At 42.0% G+C, this 26756-nt stretch overlaps 2 protein-coding genes across 2 annotated transcripts; both read left to right on the forward strand.

Annotated features, from left to right (window-relative positions):
• LOC111968781 (adenylosuccinate synthetase isozyme 1 C) lies at nt 1-7243 on the forward strand. Its single transcript, XM_023994646.1, has 13 exons — nt 1-291; nt 1587-1689; nt 1780-1842; nt 1936-1986; nt 2605-2671; nt 2840-2947; nt 3123-3204; nt 3292-3418; nt 3626-3780; nt 5253-5377; nt 5799-5896; nt 6050-6199; nt 6588-7243. The coding sequence occupies exons 1-13, from the start codon at nt 94-96 to the stop codon at nt 6638-6640; spliced, it is 1380 nt and encodes a 459-aa protein (XP_023850414.1). The 5' UTR covers nt 1-93; the 3' UTR covers nt 6641-7243.
• Nucleotides 7244-7449: 206 nt separating this feature from the next.
• Nucleotides 7450-15615, forward strand: LOC111968782 (apoptosis regulatory protein Siva). Its single transcript, XM_023994647.2, has 4 exons — nt 7450-7677; nt 12762-12953; nt 13550-13703; nt 15436-15615. The coding sequence occupies exons 1-4, from the start codon at nt 7557-7559 to the stop codon at nt 15482-15484; spliced, it is 516 nt and encodes a 171-aa protein (XP_023850415.1). The 5' UTR covers nt 7450-7556; the 3' UTR covers nt 15485-15615.
• Nucleotides 15616-26756: the final 11141 nt, after the last annotated feature.

Here is a 26756-nt window from a genome sequence, read left to right on the forward strand (position 1 = left end):
TCCGTGCGTCCTGACATCACGGAGACATTGATATGGCAATGCTACTCTTGGAAACATTCTAGTCTGTTTCGGACGTACAGCATAAGCAACATCATGTCGTTTAGCTGGTCAGCAAAAGACCACAAGAGTTATACAAATCCACCCTCCAACCCAACCCAAGGGTTGAAGCGGCCACGGAACGACACAGGGAACAAAGTGACAGTAGTGCTCGGTGCGCAATGGGGAGATGAAGGCAAAGGAAAAGTCGTCGATTTATTGGCGACTGAGTCTGACCTTGTTTGCAGATGTCAGGTAATATCGTGTGTATATGATACGATATTAATGCAACGTTCACATACTTGAACTGACAAAAGTTATATCATCATGTCATTGCATTATAAGCATGGTTGCTGTAAAATTCATGGTGCGTCTTTAGCAAATTGTGTTCCAACACATCGGAATCAGTGACTGTCACTGTAGCCTACAGTGTGACAGGTGTGCGTCAGGCATTGGAAAATGGTTGAAATAGCAATTTTTTGTGATATCCTCGAGGTTATAAGGGAATTTAGGATCAATAAAGTTCCGTTTTGTTTTCTATTTTATCATTGCAGGAAATTAGTTTAGATTGAATTGTTTAAAAAATAAAAAAAAATCCTTGGTGGACTATTACTCGTTCTTCAATTTCAACTGAATTTGTATTTATTGACTTGACTGGAGTTTAAATTAAACTTTTCAAATTGTAATGCTATTGACTGGTTATTTGTCTCTTCTTACGACATGATCATTACAAGCATATTCTCTCAACTGGGGATCCATACATCACACATCACTAAATTGTATCTATCTGAAGACCTATACAGTAAAATGCTCAAATAGACCGAAGTACCAACATATGGCAAAAAGCTAAATTCACACAGTACTGCTGGGGGAAGGAAGCATTAGAGCACAATTAGATCAATACTCATAGAATTACAAAGGGTTATTGATATCATAAAGAGGGTGTCATAAACTATTCTACTATATAGAGCTTGACCACCTTAATGAAGATGATGCCAATAATGACACTTAGGCAAAGTTTCTTAAGATCAAAGTTTCTCTTTGACCAGCAAAGAAAAACAAAACTTGCTCATAAATCATTTATTGGGAGACTAACAGTGTAAAGTCCATTACACAATTTTTGTGTTGTACTCTCCATTGACAGTAGGTCACAGCACTGAGCACTCTGTGTACTTCTTCAGCCAGCCCCACCCACTGGGCTGGTGCAGGGTCACATTCCCAGTGTGACTTGACATTTAGAAGGCCAGGTCTTAGCCGGGGTGACGGAGTGTAGGGTCTAGCAGCCAAGTCTGTTAAAATAGTTGGTAGGGGGTAGCTTGGTGACAAGGAGGGGGCTTAGACTCTATTACACACTGACTAAAATAAGATTCTACATTTGCTCTGGATGCATGGCCAGTGGATGTCCTGGCAGTTTTATGTCCATGTTCTGCTCACCCTTTACGCAAAACAGCCATAAATCAAATCAATAACTGTCCTTTGGTGAAATCAAGCTGCTTGACTTTGGTGACAGTTGGAGGTTTGCTAAACACAATCTTGTTTTGATCTTCTAGGGCGGTAACAATGCAGGCCACACAGTGGTAGTGGAAGGCAAAGAGTATGACTTCCACCTTCTCCCCAGTGGAATTATCAACCCCAAAAGTATATGTGTCATTGGTGAGTGTTTCTCTACTCTTTATCCCCATGTCCACTAATTCCAGTAGGCAATGGTCAGTATGTTCTTATCTAGCATATGTTCCCTTGTAGGTAATGGCGTAGTCATACACCTACCAGGTTTGTTTGAGGAGGCGGAGAACAATGAGAAGAAAGGTAAATTCAATATTTTTAGAATAACAGTCAATGCTGTAGTTGTCAAGTGACTTGGAAACCATTATAGTATCTTTTTCTCCATTCTCTGACCAGGTCTCAAAGGCTGGGAGAAGAGACTAATAGTCTCTGACAGAGCTCACCTTGGTATGTGTGTATTTTTCTGGTTTCACAAATGAAGCGAAGATGTATACAGAATATGTGATATTTTTATCTGCATAATGTACTAAGTATACAAAACATTAAGAACACCTGCTCTTTCCATGAGATAGACTGACCAGGTGAATCCAGGTGAAAGCTATGATCCCTTATTGATGTCACTTGTTAAATCCACTTCAATCAATGTAGATGAAGGGGAGGAGACAGGTTAAAGAAGGATTTTTAAGCCTTGAGACAATTGCGACATGGATCATGTTTGTGTGCCATTTAGAGGGTGACTGGGCAAGACAAAAGATTTAAAGGAAAAGTACATCTTTGGGTATTTGTTTCATTAGTCCATTGTTGACGTAGTCCCAAAATGTTTTGCTTGTCACCAATCAAGTTTTCAAGATATATAACTGAAAAAATACAGAAATCATCCCCGTATGATGCATTTTGCATCATATGATACTGAATTTTGAAAAATACAAAATTAATCATACAGGGATGATTTCTGTATTTTGCAACTCAATATTTGGTGTTCCTAATGTTTGGTATACTCAGTGTATATTTGTGTATTGTGCTTAGAGAAAGGATTACATTTATTTTGCTTTTATCTTTCAACAGTGTTTGATTTCCATCAGGTTGTGGATGGAATTCAGGAGACCCAGAGACAAGCAACAGAGGGAAAGATGTAAGGGTAGGGAAGGCAATGGTTGCTTACATAAAGGTAGAGAGTACAATGGCCAACTGTCAATAGAAATCCCAGGACTTCAGTCAATCACTTTCACAGCTGATGGAAAATTGCAAATGCTACTTTGTAATCCCCTCAACTAAAACAGGTGTGTTTTTCTCATGACAGAATTGGAACAACCAAGAAAGGCATTGGACCCACCTATGCCAGCAAGGCATCTCGCATAGGACTGCGTGTCTGTGACCTGCTGGGAGACTTCAAGGAGTTCTCTACCAAGTATGCTTACTGACAGACAGGACACAATATAAACATCTAAACCTGACATACAATAAATGTTTTGAGAGTCCAACAGTATATGGTTGTAGCTGTCTCAAGACTTTACTCTTGAACTAAATTGACCCACTAAAGTGAAAGGTAATAGAGATTGAGATTATTTGGGCGTTTCTTTCAGATTCAAGAACCTTGTCGAACAGTACCAGTCCATGTACTCATCCCTGACAGTTGATACTGAAAGTCAGCTGAAAAAACTGAAGGTATGTGGTAAATCCCCTCTGAATGAATAGTCATGGGCTACAGATATATTAGATCTATGAGACTTCTTGTTGTCTTGTACTGTGCAGGAGTATGGAGAGAGGTTGCGGCCGATGGTTCGGGATGGAGTCTACTACATGTACGAGGCTCTTCATGGACCCCCAAAGAAAATTCTGGTGGAAGGGGCCAACGCTGCCCTCCTCGACATTGACTTTGGTAAGAAATGTCATGGTCCCATTGCGGACTGTTATAGAAATAAATAGAGCCCGCACACTCCTAAGCTCCAACGTGGGCCTTTATTCACAAACAAACAATCTTACATTGAGGATCGTGCCAATGATAAGATGGACAAGAAAGTGTGATGGTTAAATGGACAACTCATCTGTATGTACATTTATTTCCCACTTTCTCTCTTCCCTTTAGGCACATATCCTTTTGTTACCTCATCAAACTGCACCGTTGGTGGGGCATGCACTGGTCTTGGCATCCCTCCCCTGAATATTGGTGAAGTGTATGGTGTATCAAAGGCCTACACCACCAGGGTGGGAATTGGTGCCTTCCCCACGGAACAACTCAATGTAAGAGCTCATTCATCTATATGGACATTCTTGACTCTCTCAATAAGGAGATTCTATTGTAACGATTAAAGATGAACAGCCATAGCAAGACTTGAACCGATGACCTTGAGTGAGAGAGTGCACTATCACCTGTGCCATGAAGGTGAAGACCTCTTAGCAGAGGTTGTAGTGCATTTACATACAGGAAGGGTTAGTAGTTTGATATATACAGTTTGTTTGGACATGTTGTTTTCTTTTGAGGTACAAGTTGAGTTGGATATGTATAGTAAACCTAGTGTTTAAGATCATATGACTCTCACACATGTAGGAAGCCTGGTATCAAAAGGCGCTACCTCTGTGGCCAGCTGTCAGATTGTGTGAGAGCCCTATTACAACACTCTTTAGCTCTCATGCTGATCACATGTTCAAGGCCTAAATTTAGGCCAGAGTCAGGGTTCAAGATAGATATACTGTCTGGCCTGGGGTTATGTAACCTAACATGAGAACTGTCCATGGGGTTTCTGGTCAACATGTTTCAGCTTGATCCCTCACTCCAACTGTAAATGTATTGCATTACTAAGCTTTTTATTAAATCAATCACATTTATTTTATAAAGCCCTTATACAGATACTCAGTCTAAAACCCCAAAGAGCAAGCAATGCAGATGTAGAAGCACAGTGGCTAGGAAAAACTGTGAAGAAACCTTTTGTAAGAGTACATGGTCATTAAGGCCAGATCGTTCTTCAAGATGTTCAAATGTTCATAGATGACCAGCAGAGTCAAATAATAATCACAGTGGTTATAGAGGGTGCAACAGGTCAGGAGTAAATGTCAGTTGGCTTTTCATAGCCGAGCACTCAGAGGTTCGGTGAACAGGTCAGGGTTTCATAGCCGTAGGCAGAACCGCATGAACTGGATCAGCAGCACGACCAGGTGGACTGAGGACGGGGACAGCCAGGAGTTGTCAGGCCAGATAGTTCTGAGGCATTGTCCTAGGCCTCAGGTCCTCCGGGAGGGGAGACAGAGAGGAGAGAGAGAAAGAGAGAGGAGAGAGAGAAAGAGAGAAATAGAGGGAGCATACCTAAGATCACACAGAGCACCATATCAGACAGGATAATTAAAACAGATGGGACAGACTGACGCTAGCCCCCTGCACATAGACTATTACAGAATAGATACTGGGGACTGATAATGTGGCTCCGTCCAAAGTTACCTCTGGACAGGGCCAACCAGGCAGGATGTTACCCCACCCACTTTGCCAAAGCACAGCCTCCACACCACCAACATTATATCAACAGACAACTAACTAACTGCCCTAAGACAAGGCTGAGTATAACCCACAAAGATCTCCCCCACCGCACAAGTGTTTATTTGTAATACTTTTTTGTAATAAAAACTATTAAGATTGGTGTCCATAAGTGGACAACACTGAAGTATTTGACTATTGATCAATCAAATGATCTATTCTAAATAACGGAGTGTGTTTTGTGCAGGCGACAGGTGAGCTGCTGCAGACAAGGGGTCATGAGGTGGGCGTGACCACAGGCAGGAAACGTCGCTGTGGCTGGCTGGACCTGGTCATCCTGAGATACGCTCACATGATCAATGGGTTCACTGCGTGAGTGGATATGACTGAAAGGCAGGCTGCCAAATCTGAACTCTTTTTGAATATCTGACCCTACTCTTTACCACATTCACATTCTACATGTTAGTCATTTAGCAGACAGTCTTATCCAGTGAGACTTACAGTTAGTGCATTCATCTTAAGATAGCTAGGTGGTACAATCACATATCTCAGTCATAGTAAGTATATTTTTCCTAAATAAAGTAACTATCAGCAAAGTCAGTGCAAGTAGGGGAGAAAAAAGTCAGGGGCGAGTGTTAGTTCACGAAAGGCAAGTTATTTTATTTGTTATTTCTTTATCTGCCTTGTTCAATGTGCTGTATCTGTCTGTGACTGCTACTCTGAATGTAACTCATGTAGTAGTTTTCATCTCTTTCCTGAAATGTGTTAAACAAATAACATTGCTTCCTTAAAGCATTGCTTTGACAAAACTTGACATCCTTGATGTGCTGGATGAGATCAAAGTAGGAGTGGCCTACAAAATCAATGGCAAAAGAATTCCCCATTTCCCAGGTATGCTCTCTAAATAATTCGATTCAAAAGTACTGTACCAAACTAGGCCTACCCTGTAAAATAGACATTTATAGAATTCATGAAGTATTATCTAAACAAAAACATTTAATTTCTCCTCTGATTTATAATGATCTTCATCCTTCACTCACATAGCTGACATGGAGCTGTTGCACAAAGTGGAGGTAGAGTATGAGACCTTCCCCGGCTGGAAGAGTGACACGTCTGCAGCCAGGAAGTGGAATAATCTCCCCCAGAAGGCTCAGAACTACATCCGCTTTGTGGAGAACCACATTGGAGTACCCAGTAAGTTACATATAGGATACAGGGTGTTCCTGCTGACCCAAACTGATAACAAAATAAATCCTTCTTATTGGACAAGTAGGCCTATAGGTCGTAGTAGTAGTACCTCCTTCATTTCAAAACATTTCAAAACATTTTCTTCAGTTGCATGTCTACTGAACATGACCCAGTTTTAACCATACCATAGTCCAGCATACTATTACTGACCCCTATATAGGAAACTGAAGAGCCAACTGAGTACCAGGGACATGGCTTAAATGTGCCAGTAGGGAGCACTATTGTCTATATCATAACTAGTACCCAGTTCTGCAAGGATGATACTAGTCTAGTGCAAATGTTTTGGGGATGTGTTCATGTTTTTTGAAATGTCCTTTGTCATTTCTCTCTACAGTTAAGTGGGTCGGTGTAGGAAAGTCCAGAGAGTGCATGATCCAGATGTTCTAGAGAGTTTACCTCCTCTCTCCCCAAGATGGACGCACAAAGATGTGGCATGATGTGACATATGTTTGCAACCCCCAAACTGTCTAATATTGGGTAAAAAAAACTTATGCCAACAGATTTGTGTAGCTTTGAAACAATGTTGACTGGTAATGTTGGTAACTTTACATCTATCTATGCAGTGCTTCTCATCAGTAAGTTGCCTTGTGATGATGTCGGCCAGAAAGTCCTATTACTGACCCAGGAGTAAATCTTACCTTGTGCCACACAACAAACATGAAAGATAAAAACACATCCAATAACTTTTCCTCCTGTGTAACCTTACCTGCCTTACATCTACTGTTTCAGTTTTCTTTACTCATTTATCACACAAGCAGAATACACATATTTTGTATCAACCAGCTGTTTGTTTGCACATGTTTAGGAGTGAAACATTGTGATAAATAATTGTCATCCTTGTAAATGCAAGTTATTTTGTAGTAGGCTAATATGGAATTTGATTTGTCTTTGCTAGCTACAATTTCATAAGCAAGACCTAACAAAGCATGAGTAAATGAGATGCTGCCTCACTGGAAGCTTTAAAATAAAACGTATATGATTGCTACATAACTTGGTATTTTTACATTTTATGCATTGAGGAATGATAGTATGTAGCTAGTAGTGATATTAAAACTTGAGTTTTCTTAAACATTGTAACAGAATGCATCACTAACATTCATTAACTTGCGATTGTGGTTTGAGACACTAGTTTGAGCAGGGTTTGAGTGAGAAAACGCTCAGTGTCATGTGATAAGAGGTCCAAGATCGGATTGGTTAGTTAGCGCGCTAGTGTATTTTCCGCTGAGGTAGCTGGCTATAAGAACGGTATTTTGTTTCTCCCTGTGTTGAATCAAGCAATTTTGGACTCGTGTTCTTTGCAGAAATGACTAAAAGAGCGTGTCCTTTCGCGGAGTCATTCTCATCACAGTATAAAATCCACGTTGGACAAAAGGAGTTGAATCATCACGACGTATTTGGGAACACGTACAGACAAGAGGTCTACGGTAATGTTTGCTGGCTAGCTAACCAATTATTCAGCTATTCGCTAACTTAGTAATGCTAGCTAGCTGGCCCTACGCTGTTTGCTGTTGTTTAGCTAGCTTGTACCAGATAAAACTGTATTAGCTAGATTACATCATACTGTTAACTAGCTAACTATGCCAAATATTCATGTCAAGTGATTAGCTACTTGATAGTAACGTTAGCTATATAGCTAATCCACCCATGACAGGCATTTAATGCAGTTTATGCCTTTGGTGGCTATTTCTAGGAAGCCACTACCTAGTTAATCGTAAACTCACGTAAACTCGTACATCGCCTTGGTCCGTACAATTGCCCTTATGTTAGCGCCCCAAAAACGTAATGCTTCCAGATCAACTGTAATGTCAATACCATTGTAAAGCACAATTTCTCCCCTTTCCAACAGAATCAATTACATGACCTAAACGCTGCCCGTTTCTGCATAATTCAAGCAGGCAATGACCCCGTTGGGTCTTATAAAAATTGCTTTTTAAAAATGGTACCGATTTAATCTTTTTTTTTAAATATATCTGTAATAATGACAATTACAACAATACTGAATGAACACTTTTTTAACTTAATATAATACATAAATAAAATAAATGTAGTCAAATAAATAATGGAACATGTTTAAATAATGCAGAAACGGTGTTGGAGGATAAAGTAAAAGTGCAACATGTACTATGTAAAAAAAATCAAACTTAAGTTCCTTGCTCAGAACATGAGAACATATGAAAGCTGGTGGTTTTTTAACATGAGTCTTCAATATTCCCAGTTAAGAAGTTTTAGGTTGTAGTTATTATAGGACTATTTCTCTATACCATTTGTATTTCATAGACCTTTGACTATTGGATGTTCTTGTAGGCACTACTGTATTGCCAGGCTAATCTCGGGAGTTGATGGGCTTGAAGTCATAAACAGCGCTGTGCTTCAAGCATTACGAAGAGCTACTGGCAAACGCAGGAAAGTGCTGTTTGAATTAATGCTTATGAGCCTGCTGCTGCCTACCACCGCTCAGTCAGACTGCTCTATCACATATCAAATCATAGACTTAATTATAATATAATAAACACAGAAATACGAGCCTTCGTTTCTGGATTTGACCATATTAATGACCTATTATTTCGAAAACAAAATGTTTATTCTTTCAGTGAAATACGGAATCATTCCGTATTTTATCAAACGGGTGGTAACCTTAAGTCTAAATATTGCTGTTACATTGCACAACCTTCAATGTTATGTCATAATTATGTAAAATTCTGTCAAATTAACTACCTTCTTTGTTAGGAAGAAATGGTCTTCACACAGTTCAATGAGCCAGACGGCCCAAACTGCTGCATATACCCTGACTCTGCTTGCGCTGAACGCAAGAGGAGTGGCACAATTTCCCTAGTTAATATAGCCTGCTGACATGAATTTTTTAACTAAATATGCAGGTTTAAAAAATATATATACTTGTGTATTGATTTTAAGAAAGGCATTGATGTTCATGGGTAGGTACATTGGTGCAATGATTGTGCGTTCTTTGCGAATTCGCTTTTGTTAAATCATCACCCGTTTGGCGAAGTTGAAGTAGGCTGTGATTCAATGATAAATTAACAGGCACCGCATTGATTATATGCAACGCAGGACAAGCTAGTTAAACTAGTAATATCATTAACCATGTGTAGTTAACTAGTGATTATGTTAAGATTGATAGTTTTTTATAAGGTAAGTTTAATGCTAGCTAGCAACTTACCTTGGTTCCTTGCTGCACTTGCGTAACAGGTGGTCAGCCTGCCACGCAGTCTCCTCGTGGATTGCAATGTATTCGGCCATAATAGGCGTCCAAAAATGCAGATTACCGATTGTTATGACAACTTGAAATCGGCCATGCCGAATAATCTGTCTGCCTCTACTTTACATCCCCTGCTATATTGTAGATAGAGTTACCTGTCTAACAGAACAGAAGGTTCTTTAATCTAATCAAATCAAATTTTATTTGTCACATACACATGGTTAGCAGATGTTTAATGCGAGTGTAGCGAAATGCTTGTGCTTCTAGTTCCGACAATGCAGTAATAACCGACGGATGGAAGCCTCCCTGATAGTCCAGGTATAATCAGGAATTCCCCAGGGAAGCTGTCTAGGCCCATTGTTTCAATCTCTACTAATGACATTCCACAGGCTTTGAGTGAAGCCAGTGTGTCTATGTATGCGGATGACTCAACACTATACATGTCAGCTACTACAGCGACTGAAATGACTGCAACACTCAACAAAGAGTTGCAGTTTCAGAGTGGGCGGCAAGGAATAAGTTGGTCCTAAATATTTCTAAAACTAAAAGCATTGTATTTGGGACAAATAATTTACTAAACCCTAAACCTCAACTACGTCTTTGAATAAATGTGTAAATTTAGCAAATTGAGGAGACTAAACTGCTTGGAGTAATCCTGGATTGTCATGGTCAAAACATGTTGATACAACAGTAACTAAGATGGGGAGAAGTCTGTCCTTAACTTCTCTGGGATATGTGGGACGCTAACGTCCCACTTGGCCAAAAGCCAGTAAAAATGCAGAGCGCCAAATTCAAATAAATTACTATAAAAATCAAACTTTCATTAAATCACACATGAAAGACACCAAATTAAAGCTGCACTTGTTGGAATCCAGCCAACATGTCTGATTTCAAAAAGGATTTACGACGAAAGCACACCTTGTGATTATGTTGGGTCAGTACATAGCCACAGAAAAACAGATCCATTTTTTCAGCCAAAGAGACGAGTAACAAAAAGCTGGAATAGAGATAAAATGAATCACTAACCTTTGATCATCAGATGACACTCATAGGACTTCATGTTACACAATGCATGTATGTTTTGTTCGGTAAAGTTCATATTTATATCCAAAAATCTGAGTTTAGGCGGGACGCTACTGTCTCACTTGGCCAAAAGCCAGAGAAAATGCAGAGTGCCAAATTCAAATAAATTACTATAAAAATCAAACGTTCATTAAATCACACATGAAAGATACCAAATTAAAGCTACACTGGTTGTGAATCCAGCCAGCATGTCAGAATTCAAATGGGCTTTTCGGTGAAAGCAAACGATGCTATTATCTGAGTTAGCACCATAGTAAACAAAGAGCGAGAAGCAAATTTCAACCCTGCGACACAAAACGCAGAAATAAAYATATAATTCATGCCTTACCTTTGACGAGCTTCTGTTGTTGGCGCTCCAATATGTCCCATAAACATCACAAATGGTCATATTGTTCGATTAATTCCGTCGATATATATCCAAAATGTCCATTTATTTGGTGCGTTTGATCCAGAAAAACACCGGTTCCAACTTGTGAAACGTGACTACAAAATATCTCAAAAGTTACCTGTAAACTTTGCCAAAACATTCCAAATTTCTTTTGTAATACAATTTTAGGTATTTTTTAACGTAAATAATCGATAAAATTGAAGACGGGATGATCTGTGTTCAATACAGGATTAAAACAAACTGTAGCTAGCTTTCTGGTCATGCGCCTCTAACTAACAGTACACTTCCAGTGACCCTCGTTCAAGATGGCCGTACTTCTTCATTACACAAAGGAAAAAACCTCAACCAATTTCTAAAGACTGTTGACATCCAGTGGAAGTGGTAGGAACGGCAAGAAGGTCAATTAGAAATCTGTATTCCCAATGAAAACCCATTGAAAAGAGTGACCTAAAAAATAAAAAAAATAAAGATCTGAATTGTTTGTCCTCGGGGTTTCGCCTGTTAAATACGTTCTGTTATACTCACAGACATGATTCAAACAGTTTTAGAAACTTCAGAGTGTTTTCTATCCAAATCTACTAATAATATGCATATCTTATCTTCTGGGGATGAGTAGCTGGCAGTTGAATTTGGGTATGCTTTTCATCCAAACGTGAAAATGCTGCACCCTATCCTAGAGAAGTTAAACCTCCAAACAAGCTTCAATGCCATACAACCCTCCTTCCATGGCCTCCAACTGCTTTTAAATGCTAGTAAAACTAAATGCTTTCTCTTCAACCGATTGCTGCCCGCACCCTCACTCCTGACTAGCATCACTACTCTGGACGGTTCTGACTTAGGTATTTGTAGTTGTCCATATATTCTAGGTGTCTGGTTAGACTGTAAACTCTCCTTCCAGACTCAAAATAGAACATGTTAAATCTAGAATTGGCTATGTATTTCGCAACAAAGCATCCTTCACTCATGCTGCCAAACATACCCTCGTAAAACTGAATATCCTTTGGCGATGTCATGTACAAAATAGTCTCCAATACTCTACTCAGACTACATCCTATTTGCTATCACAGTGCCATCCGTTTGTCACCAAAGCCCCATATACTACGCACCACAGCGACCTATATGCTCTCGTTGGCTGGCCCTTGCTACATATTCGTCTCCAGGTCATTTACAAGTCTTTTCTAGGTAAAGCCCCGCCTTATCTCAGCTCACTGGTCACCATAGCACCACCCACCCATAGCACGCTCTCCAGCAGGAATATTTCACTGGTAATCCCCAAAGCCAACACCTCCTTTGGCTGCCTTTCCTTCCAGTTCTCTGCTACCAATGACTGAAACGAATTGCAATAATCGCTGAAGCTGGAGACTTATATCTCCCTCTAACTTTAAGCATCAGCTGTCAGAGCACCTTACCGATCACTTTACCTGTACACAGCTCATCTGTAAATAGCACACCCAACTACCTCATCCCCATATTGTTACTTATCCTCTTTCTCTTTTGCACCCCAGTATCTCTACTTGCACATTTCACTCGTGTTGATGCTAAATTGTCATTATTTTGCCTCTATGGCCTATTTATTGCCTTACCTCCCTAATCTTACTGCATTTGCACACACTGTACATAGATTTTTCTATTGTGTTATTGACTGTACATTTATCCCATGTGTAACTCTGTTGTTTTTGTCGCACTGCTTTATTTGATCTTGGCCAGGTTGCAGTTGTAAATGAGAACTTGTTCCCAACTGGCCTACCTGGTTAAATAAAGGTGAAATTAAAATAATAAACTGCTAGTATGTGTTAATAATCTCTCGGCACCTATTCCAGAAAAGACAAAGGACCTGCTCTTCAATGGTACCAAAGCTGTCATGGGGAAAATCTGGAATATAGATGCAGAGAAGTGCTCAGTAATACAGCCATCGGGGTCAGGTATGAAACCTGATGTGAGCCAGACACTCCTGAGGGGACAGACACTGATTGGGCAGGATGGCAGACTACAGAGAACTACACCTGTTCAAGGTAATGAGCTTCTCATGTAAACTGCAACGTTTCACCCACATCTGAGAATGGGCTGAAGGGAAACCACTACTATCACACTTGGAATCGCCATTCCAACTTCATTTCAGGAAATGATTACTGTTTAGTACAGGGGTGTCAAACTGCTGGTTGTGTATAAAAATGAATAATAATTTGTCCAATTAAGACTTAAACAACTAGGGCCGGGACAATACCAGTATTGCACTATTTTTTTTAGACGGGTCCTTTAAAAACTTTCTGTATGTAAATATTGTGTACCATGGGTTGTAAAATAAGGTAATGCAACTCTGGATGATATGTTTGTTTCAACATTAGGGCTGTTTTTCCTAAAGAAGTTAAATCAACTTCGTGTTTTGTTTCCTTGCCGCGATACTGGTATTGTCCCGGGCCTATATGCAACCAGTTGATGTGATTTTCGGACTCATCTGTGACCTTACAGGGGAGTGTGAACCCACAGATACTTGGCTCTCTGTGTGATGAGTTTGACACCTGTACGTTAGTACATGAGACTGACACTTGCCCACAATTGGGATATTTTGACATTTCCAGAATGGTCTGTGTGTATGGTTGTCTCTCAGGTTCAGCGTTGGCTCCAGTGGGGTGCTGTGTGTGTCAGAAGGCCCAGGGCACCAGGAGGCCGTGCTCCCAGTGTGACCGCCCAGCCTGCCCCTCCTGCATCCAGCAGTGCGCCAGCTGCTCCAGATCCTGCTGCTCTGTCTGCACCGTCATCGAGTAAGTGACACCCCTCACCCTTCTCTTTCATCCACTGAATTAGCCTCTTTTTTTTGTCAGAGGGAGCATCTCCTCCGAGTTGAGTAAAAACGGCAAGCACTGCATCTACTGCGATTTCGCTATCGTAGTGTAATGACCTCACGAAGTCGTAAATTAAATAATTTCTATGGTATATGGAGTTCTCGACTTAGTTTATTCTCAACGGTCACACAGGATACCGTGTGGGCAACGCCAAATCTAATAAAATCAACAGGAAGCTCACTTTGTCAGGATGTACTAAAGGGGCAGAACAATAGACTGCATGGTCATATAACGGAACCTGCACTGCCCCCCAATTGAATTAGGTTTTGCTCAATATCCCAAATGCCTGTATCGCAAGAATCAAGGTTTCTTTGAATTCATGTTTATGCATTTTAGATCGGCTTGTTCTCGTGTATTTTTGGTCTCGCCTCCTTCACTCCTGTGCTGTGCACCTTCCTATTAACACCAGAGTTCTGTATATAATGACGAGATGATCATGTCTCCGCCCTAACAATGAAAGTCGTTGTCCCAAAGGCACGTGACAAGCTTAGGTCCAAAATAAGCCCATAGAAACGCATTGGGCTTATTTTGGCGAGAGTGAAACCTCTCGCTTCGCCTTTTCCTTTGTTTACACACCAAGCCCCTCCCCCTGCAACTCACACTAACAAAATTGAGAGGTTACCTCTTCCTCTCTGACAAGCGGTTTCAATTTGCTATTTGTGTGAGAGGTTTGGTCCAACAATCGGTCATGGACACCGAAACAGATTATTTTAGTGTAATAGAAAAATGTACCTTTCTAACGATACATGTTTGTCTCAACTACTCAAATTGTGCGCAGAGCACACATTACTAAAACAGGAGTATCAATGAACATTGATTCTGGAAATGTAATTCTCAGGTTGTCACATTGCGGTACCGCTAGCAGCATTTTAGTCTGACTGTTATACTGTATAGTCTGTTTATAAATGTGCAATAAGCATAACACTAATGTAAGGATTTGGCAACACGTTCTCATTCTGAGAAATAAGGTAGGCCTCATGATTTTTACATCTGAACAAAGTGGACAGTCTAGCATGCTGTTCAGTTGGAGATGTGTGTTCTTAACAATTCAACTGTTCTGCATCGTTAGCTAGCAAATGGATCCAAGTTGGTTAAACTTGAAATATAAAGATTAGCTGGCTACGTGTACTTGAGACTGTGACGTGTTAATTTTCTATAATGCCTGCTACAATAAATTAGTCATTATTAGTGAATGTGCATTATGCATGGTTTTCGTTTTAAATTTGTAACTGGGCATTTTCATAGACTTGAAAGCCACATCAGTGATTATTGCAAAAACAGGTTAAACTAATTTGATAAAATAAATTGATTAGTGAGGCTTATTTAGCTTAATTTCACATGCCTTGAATTCATTAGATTATTGCTGACTGAAATGCCTTGTATTTGAGCTTTAAATGTACAAGAGCTTATTTAGTAAGTCTATAGTGAATTGCCTAAGTTAAGGGAAAAAGTGATTTTTAGATCGTGTCACCCAGCTCTAGACTGGACCTGCATAACTGGTACATGTGCACTGACAACAGGCACAACTTTCCATGAGGGTACCTATGATGGTATGCAGTATTTTATGATTTAAGCAAGCAGTACAGAGCATCTAATGTCTCTTGCACTTTATTTAGCCTGTTACTCATTGTTTTCTCTTTATCCTCCTCAGCTACAGTGGACAGTATGATCAAGTGCTGTGCTGTGGCTGCGCATCATAACTGGACATGGAGAAAATCAAGGATTGTTTTTATACATTTTAGTTGTCATTTCACATTAAATGTTAACTCTCAAATGTTATACATGTGTATTTTTGTATATCTAGTTTGTGGAATAAATACTTTGCTTGCTACTTTGCTTGTCATGCACAGCTTACATACAGCTCTCATGAATGTTCAATTTTAATCATGACTTCTTATGCTGCCCATAACAGAAGTGTAGGTAAATCAAGGATCCACCAAGTAATCTAGTGGACCAGCAGGTGGCAGCGTAGATCAAGGGCTGATTCAGACATAGCTGGGAAAAGATTCCTGTGACTGCTAAATACACTGGCAACACTTTATTTTTCTCTTTTCCTTCTTGCCTTCAATCACTGACTGATTTCAGGGTCACTCATTATGCTCTGGGTAATTGTTCACGGTTGTGGAGATTACCAGTCTAACAGGATTCAGTCATGTCACCTAGGCCCTGCTCCCTTGGACACTTGTGTAAATCATAATGGATTGTAATACTCAAAAACCCAAATAAGGCACTAAAACTAAAGTCAGTGCAAAATACACCTGCTAATCTTGACTGGAACCTCAAATGTGGTCATATTACTCCAGTACTAGCATCTACGCTGGCTTTCTGTTATGGCTAAGGCTGATTTCAAGGTTTTACTGTTAACTTACAAAGCATTTCATTGACTTGCTAAAATTTGGTCCTGCTGTACATACACGTACTCTACGGTTATGGATGCAGGCCTCATTGTTCCTTCAATTTCTAAGCAAACAACTGGAGGCATGGCTTTTTCCTATAGAGACCCTTTCTTACGGAATGGTTTGCTGGTCTATATGAGAGACGCAGACTGTCTCAACCTTTAAATTAAAGCTCTGGGATGCTGGCCTTCTAGGCAGAGTTGCAAAGAAATCTATCTCAGACTGGCCAATAAAAATGAAATATTAAGATGGGCCAAAGAACACCAACACTGCACAGAGGAACCCACAAATGTTGATGTTCCAGATACTCAACTAGTCTAAAGAATGCCAGTTTTATTGCTTCTTTAATCAGAACAGTTTTCAGCTGTGCTAACATAATTGCAAAAGGGTTTTCTAATGACTAATTAGCCTTTTAAAATGATCAATTGGATTAGCTAACACAACGTGCCATTGGAACACAGGAGTGAGGGTTGGTGATAATGGGCCTCTGTACGCCTATGTAGATAATCCATAAAAAAATCTGCTGTTTCTAGCTACAATAGTCATGACGTTAATGATATCTACACAATATTTCTGATCAATTTGTTATTTTAATGGACAAAAAATTGGCTTTTCTTTAAAAAACAAGGGCATTTCTAAGTGACCCCAAACTTTTGAATGTGTGTGTGGAAGCCCCTTGAAATGAGTGGATTCGGCTATTTCAGCCACACCCGTTGCGGACAGGTATAAAATCGAGCACACAGCCATGTGATCTCCATAGGAAAACATTGGCAGTAGACTGGCCTTACTGAAGAGCTCAGTGACTTTCAATGTGGCACTGTCATATGATGCAACAATTCAGTAAATCAAATTTCTGCCCTGCTAGAGCTGCCCCGGTCAACTAAGTGCTGTTGTGAAGTGGGAAGTCTAGGAGCGACAATGGCTCAGCAGTGAAGTGGTAGGCCACACAAGCTTACAGAACGGGACCGCCAAGTGCTGAAGCGCGTAAAAATCATCTGTCCTTGGTTGCAACACTCACTACTGAGTTCCAAAAACGTTCGGGAGCTTTATGAAATGGGTTTCCATGGCTGAGCAGCCACATACAAGCCTAAAATCACCATGACCAGCGTCTGCTGGAGTGGTGTAAAGCTCGCTGCCATTGGGCTCTGGAGCAGTGGAAATGTGTTCTCTGGAGTGATTGTCGGCTAATGGGGATCCTAATAAATCAAATTAATCATGCTTCACCATCTGGCAGATCGAAGGATGAATTTGGGTTTGGCAAATGCCAGGAGAACGCCACCTGCCCAAATGCATAGTGCCAACTAAAGTTTTGTTCGGGCTATCAGTTCCAGTGAAGAGATCTTAAAGCTACAGCATACAATGACATTCTAGATGATTAGGTGCTTCCAACTTTGGCAGCCGTTTGGGGAAGGCCCTTTCCTGTTTCAGCATGACAATGCCCCCGTGAACAAAGCGAGGTCCATACAGAAATGGTTTGTGCGATCGGTGTGGAAGAACTTGACTGGCCTACACAAGAGTCTTGACATCAACCCCATCGAACACCTTTGGGATGAATTGGAACCCGACTGCGAGCCAGGCCTAATCGCCCGACCTCACTAATGCTCTTGTGGCTGAATTGGAAGCAGGTCCTCGAAGCAATATTCCAACATCTAGTGGAATGCCTTCCCAGAAGAGTGGAGGCTGATAAAGCAGCAAAGGGAAGACCAACTCCATATTAATGCCCATGATTCTGTTATGAGATGTTTGACTAGCAGGTGTCCACATACTTTTGGTAATGTAGCGTATCTACCTGAAATGACTATCTAAGTGATTGATATATTGTATTCAGCAGTCATAAAAGTATGCCTTATTTACTTTGAAGAACTACAAAATAGTGATTATCAGACCGCATAGGCAGCAGCTCTATAGAGATGAGATGACTTGGAATGAAATAGTCATCAAATAAAACAAATGTAATATACACAACTAAAATATTGGAATAAAGTAATGTGAATAAATTATTGTTAATAAGTGAAAATTGGCAGTTATTATTGTTAATAAGTGAAGCAGAAATTGGCAGTCACTACCATCACTGGACTTTTATTGTTTTATTCTGTGTTACAGCATTCAACCCACAAAATGCATTTTAATGTTTTTTAAATTATTTTGTATTACAAACTGGGTGGTTCAAGACCTGAACGCTGATTAGCTGACAGCTGTGGTATATCAGACCGTATACCACAGGTATGACAAAACATTCGTTTTTACTGCTCTAATTACCTTGGTAACCATTTTATAATAGCAGTAAGGTACCTCGGGGGTTTGTAAACTTGGCAAAAAAAGAAACGTCCCTTTTTCAGGACCCTGTCTTTCAAAGATAATTCGTAAAAATCCAAATAACTTCACAGATCTTCATTGTAAATGGTTTAAACACTTTTCCCCCATGCTTGATCAATGAACCATAAACAATTAATGAACATGCACTTGTGGAAAGGTTGTTAAGACACTAACAGCTTACAGACGGTAGGCAATTAAGGTCACAGTTATGAAAACGTAGGACACTAAAGAGGCCTTTCTACTGACTCTGGAAAAACACCAAATAAAGATGCCCAGGGTCCCTGCTCATCTGCGTGAACGTGCCTTAGGCATGCTGCAAGGAGGCATGAGGACTGCTGATGTGGCCAGGGCAATAAATTGCAATGTCCATACTGTGAGACGCCTAAGACAGCACTACAAGGAGACAGGACGGACAGCTGATCGTCCTCGCAGTGGCAGACCACGTGTAACAACACCTGCACAGGACAGGTACAGGATGGCAACAACAACTGCCCCGAGTTACACCAGGAACACACAATCCCTCCATCAGTGCTCAGACTGTCCGCAATAGGCTGAGAGAGGCTGGACTGAGGGCTTGTAGGCCAATTGTAAGGCAGGTCCTCACCAGACATCACCGGCAACAACHTCGCCTATGGGCACAAACCCACCGTCGCTGGACCAGACAGGACTGGCAAAAAGTGCTCTTCACTGATGAGTCACGGTTTTGTCTCACCAGGGGTGATGGTCGGATTCGCGTTTATCGTCGAAGGAATGAGCTTTACACCGAGGCCTGTACTCTGGAGCGGGATCGATTTGGAGGTGGAGGGTCCATCATGGTCTGGGGCGGTGTGTCACAGCATCATCGGACTGAGCTTGTTGTCATTGCAAGCAATCTCAACGCTGTGCGTTACAGGGAAGACATCCTCCTCCCTCACGTGGTACCCTTCCTGCAGGCTCATCCCTCCAGCATGACAATTCCACCAGCCATACTGCTCGTTCTGTGCGTGATTTCCTGCAAGACAGGAATGTCAGGGTTCTGCCATTGTCAGCGAAGAGCCCGGATCTCAATCTCATTGAGCACGTCTGGGACCTGTTGGATCGGAGGGCTAAGGCCAAATGTCCGGGAACTTGCAGGTGCCTTGGTGCAAGAGTGCGGTAACATCTCACAGCAAGAACTGGCAAATCTGGTTCAGTCCATGAGGAGGAGATGCACTGCTGGACTTAATGCAGCTGGTGGCCACACCAGATACTGACTGTTCCTTTTGATTTTAACCCCCCCCTTTGTTCAGGGACACATTATTCAATTTCTGTTAGTCAGATGTCGATGAAACTTATTTAGTTTATGTCTGTTGTTGAATCTTGTCATGTTCATACAAATATTTACACATGTTAGGTTTGCTGAAAATAAATGCAGTTGACAGGGAGAGGACATTTCTTTTTTTTGCTGAGTTTGGTATATGGCCAATATACCATGGCTAAGGGCTGTATCCAGGCACACTCCACCTTCTGTCATGCATAAGAACACCACTTAGCCGTGGTATTTTGGCCATATACCCCACCCCCTAGTGTCTTATTGATTAATTATACCATGGCATTGTTGAATACTCGTTTCTGATTGGCTTGAAGGGAATTCTGCGGCCCGCTAATCGTTAGCTGTCTTGAGCATATCGGCTGCTATCTGAACAGGTCTATCGAACGATCTTCTTGGGCCACTATAACTATAACTATTTTGACAATTGGATTGGTCCCCTCTACCACACGGAACCCACTAATCTACCGACGGAAATGCACGGGGTGGCTAAAAACAGATCTCCATCTTCTGATAGCTTGCTACCCATGGCTCGGCTAGCTGTCTGAATCGCCGTGACCCCAACCAACCTCACTACTCACTGGACCCTTATGATCACTCGGCTAAGCATGCCTCTCCTTAATGTCAATATGCCTTGTCCATTGCTGTTCTGGTTAGTGTTTATTGGCTTATTTCACTGTAGAGCCTCTAGCCCTGCTCATAATGCCTTATCCAACCCTTCAGTTCCACCACCCACACATGCGATGACATCACCTAGTTTCAATGATGTTTCTAGAGACGATATCTCTTTCATCATCACTCAATGCCTAGGTTTATCTCCACTGTATTCACATCCTACCATACCTTTGTCTGTACACTATACCTTGAATCTATTTTATCGCCCCCAGAAACCTGCTCCTTTTACTCTTTGTTCCGGACGTCCTAGACGTCCAATTCTCATGGCTTTTAGCCGTACCCTTATCCTACTCCTCCTCTTTCCTCTGGTGATGTAGAGGTGAATCCAGGCCCTGCAGTGCCTAGCTCCACTCATATTCCCCAGGCGCTCTCTTTTTATGACTTCTGTAACCGTAAAAGCATTGGTTTCATGCATGTTAACATTAGAAGCCTCCTCCCTGAGTTTGTTTTATTCACTGCTTTAGCACACTGCCAACCCGGATGTCTTAGCCGTGTCTGAATCCTGGCTTAGGAAGACCACCAATAACTCTGAAATCTCCATCCCTAACTACAACATTTTCAGACAAGATAGAACAGCCAAAGGGGGCGGTGTTGCAATCTACTGCAAAGATAGCCTGCAGAGTTCTGTCCTACTATCCAGGTCTGTACCCAAACAATTTGAACTTCTACTTTTAAAAATCCACCTCTCTAAAAACAAGTCTCTCACCGTTGCCGCCTGCTATAGACCACCCTCTGCCCCCAACTGTGCTCTGGATACCATATGTGAACTGATTGCCCCCCATCTATCTTCAGAGCTCGTGCTGCTAGGTGACCTAAACTGTGACATGCGTAACACCCCGGCCATCCTACAATCTAAGCTTGATGCCCTCAATCTCACACAAATGATCAATGAACCTACCAGGTACAACCCCAAAGCTGTAAACACGGGCACCCTCATAGATATCATCCTAACCAACTTGCCCTCTAAATACACCTCTGCTGTTTTCAACCAAGATCTCAGCGATCACTGCCTCATTGCCTGCATCCGTAATGGGTCAGCGGTCAAACGATCTCCACTCATTACTATCAAACGCTCCCTGAAACACTTCAGCGAGCAAGCCTTTCGAATCGACCTGGCCCGGGTATCCTGGAAGGATATCGACCTCATCCCGTCAGTAGAGGATGCCTGGTTATTTTTTTTAAATGCCTTCCTCTCCATCTTAAATAAGCATGCCCCATTCAAGAAATTTAGAACCAGAAACAGATATAGCCCTTGGTTCTCTCCAGACCTGACTGCCCTTAACCAACACAAAAACATCCTGTGGCGTTCTGCATTAGCATCGAACAGCCCCCGTGAAATGCAACTTTTTAGGGAAGTTAGAAACCAATATACACAGGCAGTTAGAAAAGCCAAGGCTAGCTTTTTCAACCAGAAATTGCTTCCTGCAACACAAACTCAAAAAAGTTCTGGGACATTGTAAAGTCCATGGAGAATAAGAGCACCTCCTCCCAGCTGCCCACTGCACTGAGGATAGGAAACTCTGTCACCACCGATAAATCCACTATAATTGAGAATTTCAATAAACATTTTTCTACGGCTGGCCATGCTTTCCACCTGGCCACCCCTACCCTGGTCAACAGCACTGTACCCCCCACACCAACTCGCCCAAGCCTTCCCCATTTCCCCTTCTCCCAAATCCAGTCAGCTGATGTTCTGAAAGAGCTGCAAAATCTGGACCCCCACAAAACAGCCGGGCTAGACAATCTGGATCCTTTCTTTCTAAAATGATCTGCCGAAATTGTTGCAACCCCTATTACTAGCCTGTTCAACCTCTCTTTCGTGTCATCTGAGATTCCCAAAGATTGGAAAGCAGCTGCGGTCAACCACCTCTTCAAAGGGGGGGACATCTTGACCCAAACCGCTACAGACCTATATCTATCCTACCCTACCTTTCTAAGGTCTTCGAAAGCCAAGTTAACAAACAGATCACCGACCATTTCGAATCCCACCGCACCTTCTCCGCTATGCAATATGGTTTCAGAGCTGGTCATGGGTGCACCTCAGCCACGCTCAAGGTTCTAAACGATATCTTAACCGCTATCGATAAGAAACAATACTGTGCAGCCGTATTCATTGACCTGGCCAAGGATTTAGACTCTGTTAATCACCACATCCTCATCGGCAGACTCAACAGCCTTGGTTTCTCAAATGATTGCCTCGCCTGGTTCACCAACTACTTCTCCGACAGAGTTCAGTGTGTCAAATCTGATGGCCTGTTGTCCAGGCCCTGGCAGTCTCTATGGGGGTTCCACAGGGTTCAATTATTGGGCCGACTCTCTTCTCTGTATATATCAATGATTTCGCTCTTGCTGCTGGTGAGTCTCTGTTCCACCTCTACGCAGACAACACCATTCTGTATACTTCTGGCCCTTCTTTGAACACTGTGTTAACAACCCTCCAGACGAGCTTCAATGCCATACAACTCTCCTTCCGGGGCCTCCAACTGCTCTTAAATACAAGTAAAACTAAATGCATGCTCTTCAACCGATCGCTGCCTGCACCTACCCGCTCGTCCAGCATCACTACTCTGGACGGTTCTGACTTAGAATATGTGGACAACTACAAATACCTAGGTGTCTGGTTAGACTGTAAACTCTCCTTCCAGACTCACATAAAACATCTCCAATCCAAACTTAAATCTAGAATTGGCTACCTATTTCGCAAACAAAGCATCCTTCACTCATGCTGCCAAACATACCCTCGTAAAACTGACTATCTTACCGATCCTCGACTTTGGCGATGTCATTTACCCTCCAACACCCTACTCAACAAATTGGATGCAGTCTATCACAGTGCCATCCGTTTTGTCACCAAAGCCCCATATACTACCCATCACTGCGACCTGTACGCTCTCGTTGGCTGGCCCTCGCTTCATACTCGTCGCCAAACCCACTGGCTCCAGGTCATCTACAAGACCCTGCTAGGTAAAGTCCCGCCTTATCTCTGCTCGCTGGTCACCATAGCTGCACCCAACCGTAGCACATGTTCCAGCAGGTATATCTCACTTGTCACCCCCAAAGCCAATTCCTCCTTTGGCTGCCTCTCCTTCCAGTTCTCTGCTGCCAATGACTGGAACGAACTACAAAAATCTCTGAAACTGGAAACACTTATCTCCCTCACTAGCTTTAAGCGCCAGTTGTCAGAGCAGCTCACAGATCACTGCACCTGTACATAGCCCATCTATGAATAGCCCAAACAACTACCTCTTCCCCTACTGTATTTATTTATTTTGCTCCTTTGCACCCCAGTATTTCTACTTTGCACACTCATCTACTGTCAAATCTACCATTCCAGTGTTTTAATTGCTATATTGTATTTACTTCGCCACCATGGCCTATTTATTGCCTTTACCTCCCTTATCTCACCTAATTTGCTCACATTGTATATAGACTTATTTTTCTACTGTATTATTGCTTTGCTTTATCTTGGCCAGGTCGCAGTTGTAAATGAGAACTTGTTCTCAACTTGCCTACCTGGTTAAATAAAGGTTAAATAAATAAAAAAATGCTCCCTATAATTATCCTGTCTGTCTCTCTCGGTCTCCCCTCCCGGAGGACCTGAGTCATAAGACCATGCTTCAGGCCTACCTGACCTTACCTGGCCTGACAACTCCTGGCTGTCCCCAGTCCACCTGATTGTGCTGCTGATCCATTTTCTGCTGTTCTGCCTGCGGCTATGGAACCCTGACCTGTTCACCCAACGTGCTACCTTGTCCCGGACTTGCTGTTTTGACTCTCTCTCTATTTCTCTCTCGCTCGCTCTCTCTACCAGACAAGCTGCCTTGGCCTTTGAATGCTCGGCTATGAAAAGCCAACTGACATTTACTCCTGAGGTGCTGACCTGTTGCACCCTATGTAACCACTGTGATTATTTGACCTTTCTGGTCATCTATGAACGTTTGTTCAAGATATTCAATCTGGCCTTAATGGCCATGTACTCTTATAATCTACACCCGGCACAGCCAGAAGAAGGCTGGTCCTCTAGGTTTCCTCCTAGGTTCCTGCCTTTCTAGGGAGTTTTTCCTAGCCATGTGCTTCTACATCTGCAACGCTTGCTCTTTGGGGTTGTAGGCTGGGTATCAGTATAAGCACTTTGTGACAACTGCTGATGTAAAAAGGGCTTTATAAAATCTGTCATTGAATTTAATAGGCCAGATGGAATTATCACCATATTGCTTATCAGAGACGACAGTGGTGCCACTTCTGTATAGATTTTTACCTATCTAATCCTTTGTTCACCTCAAGTGCTTTGGGAGTTCATCAGTCGAAGCACATTTGTTGGAAATTAAATCTTCAAAAACTGGCAACACATCACTGGAAGTAGGCTGCTGTGGCTGTCTCAAGTTAGGCGTGGGTCAAATATTAGCCATCCTAGTAAACACATTGCAGAGTGTACATGCCTTGCTGTCATCTGAAACATTTACTTGAATTATTCCCTGTTCATTTATTATAAGGTGAATGCCAGAGCTGGGGTTATTCTCCCTTTGCTCGCTCTGAACTCTGTAATGACATTGTGTTAATGCACTCTTAAAATGGGAACGTGCAGCTGTCAGGGTTCAACACATCCCTACATCTGTCACTCTAATGTAACTCTGAAGTTCACAGTTTGCCTCTTAAGATTGGTCTTCCTCTCCCCCTAGCATATGTATGGGGCCCTATGAGGAGAAGAGGCCGACTGGTCAGGCTTGGACACCAACTGCAGTGGGAGCGTGTGGCTTTGTCTTTCACCCATTCTCTTGGGGACCAGCTGTGCCCGGAGTGCGAGCGCCGAGCACAGCGATGCTACTGCTATAAATATGCGTCAGTGAGTGAGTGACAGCTGTGCAGTGGACCAAGGACACACTGTCTTGGCACTCCACGGACGAGTCACTCCAAACAAGGCAACCCCAGCATGACCTGAACACCAGTGATATATATCCAACTGTCTAGCTAATTGTCATTCATGTATTCAATTTCATAATGTAAGTTATGTATTGCAGAAGCATTTGAATGAAGCCAAACCAATTCTGTGACAAAATAAAAGGAAATGTAACTGAGAAAAACATTTTACGACAATGTCTATTTTTAAGTAAATATATTGTTACTGTTTCTGAGAGCAGTGTGATGATGAGTCGATGTGAGTGAAAATAATGTCTATGCCGCAGATTAGTGTCTATATAGAGAAACGAGACTGGGTTTTTGTACCAAGCTATTTGTTTCTTTGTGTGTGTGTGTGTGCCCTTTTCAAGTGTTACCACCTGTCTTTTGTTAAGAAATAAATAAATAAACATGGGCCACACCAGCTGTCCCTGGCAGTCCGTTCAGAGGTCAAGGGCTCCCACCACTGGTCTTGTGAGGTGGTGGACACTTACAACTTTCATCTCAACAACTTCCTCCAAGTCTGCCTCTAAACTGGGGAATAAATAAATACAGAGAGTATTGTAGAGGTCCAAAACCATCTAAATGTACCAGGCTTAAAAGCCTTGGAAAGGAATGTTTTCAATATTCCATGATTTAACTCAGAGCCCACATCACAGCCCTGACATCTAGCAGTTAATCGTTATCACATGGACCATACTTTCCATACTCAGGTTTGGTTCACGTAGAAATCCATGTGATGGCCTAGTGCAGATATAACATGCTGATAGTGATGTGAATACCCTGAGAACTGAAGAAATGTTTACAGTGTGAGGTCCCTTATTTACTGGGAGGTAGTGGAGGCCGTTTGGTGTGTTTTTGAATGATCTTGGGAGGACATTGTTTTCTTTGTGATGTGGTTGGCTGGCCAGCGCGGCAGTGTCGTCTGTTTATGCATAAAGTTAGTGCTCGGGAGTGGGAGCAGACAGAAGGAGTGCCTGAGCTACTACCCAGTGGCTGGATGAGGCCAAGGATGGGGCCGTAATTCAGGGTTGGGTGGATGCAGCCTTGTCTATGCACCACAGAATTGATGTGCTGGGGAGGGTAGTGAGAACTACCAACCCATCCCGAATGCATAGCAGAGCAGCTGGATTTTTTTAGATGTGCAGCGGGGGAATAATTAATACCCCTCCGCAAAGAAAATGACCAGTGAATTGACATGGAGATCCCCAATTAGACACGCATTTTTTTGTTTGTTTGCTCACTTATGCAGTTTACTTTCATGAAAGAAAATGAAAAGGTGATTAATATAACAATTGAAAGTATTCAAAAGGTATTTTCTCTGCGGACTATTGGCAGCAGCTCTGGAAGAATGACATGCCACCGCTAAAGATCCCCTATCCTTGGCTGCAGCTTATGGGT

This window comes from Salvelinus sp. IW2-2015, linkage group LG9, assembly GCF_002910315.2.
Source record: "Salvelinus sp. IW2-2015 linkage group LG9, ASM291031v2, whole genome shotgun sequence".
NCBI classification, from domain to species: Eukaryota; Metazoa; Chordata; class Actinopteri; order Salmoniformes; family Salmonidae; genus Salvelinus; species Salvelinus sp. IW2-2015.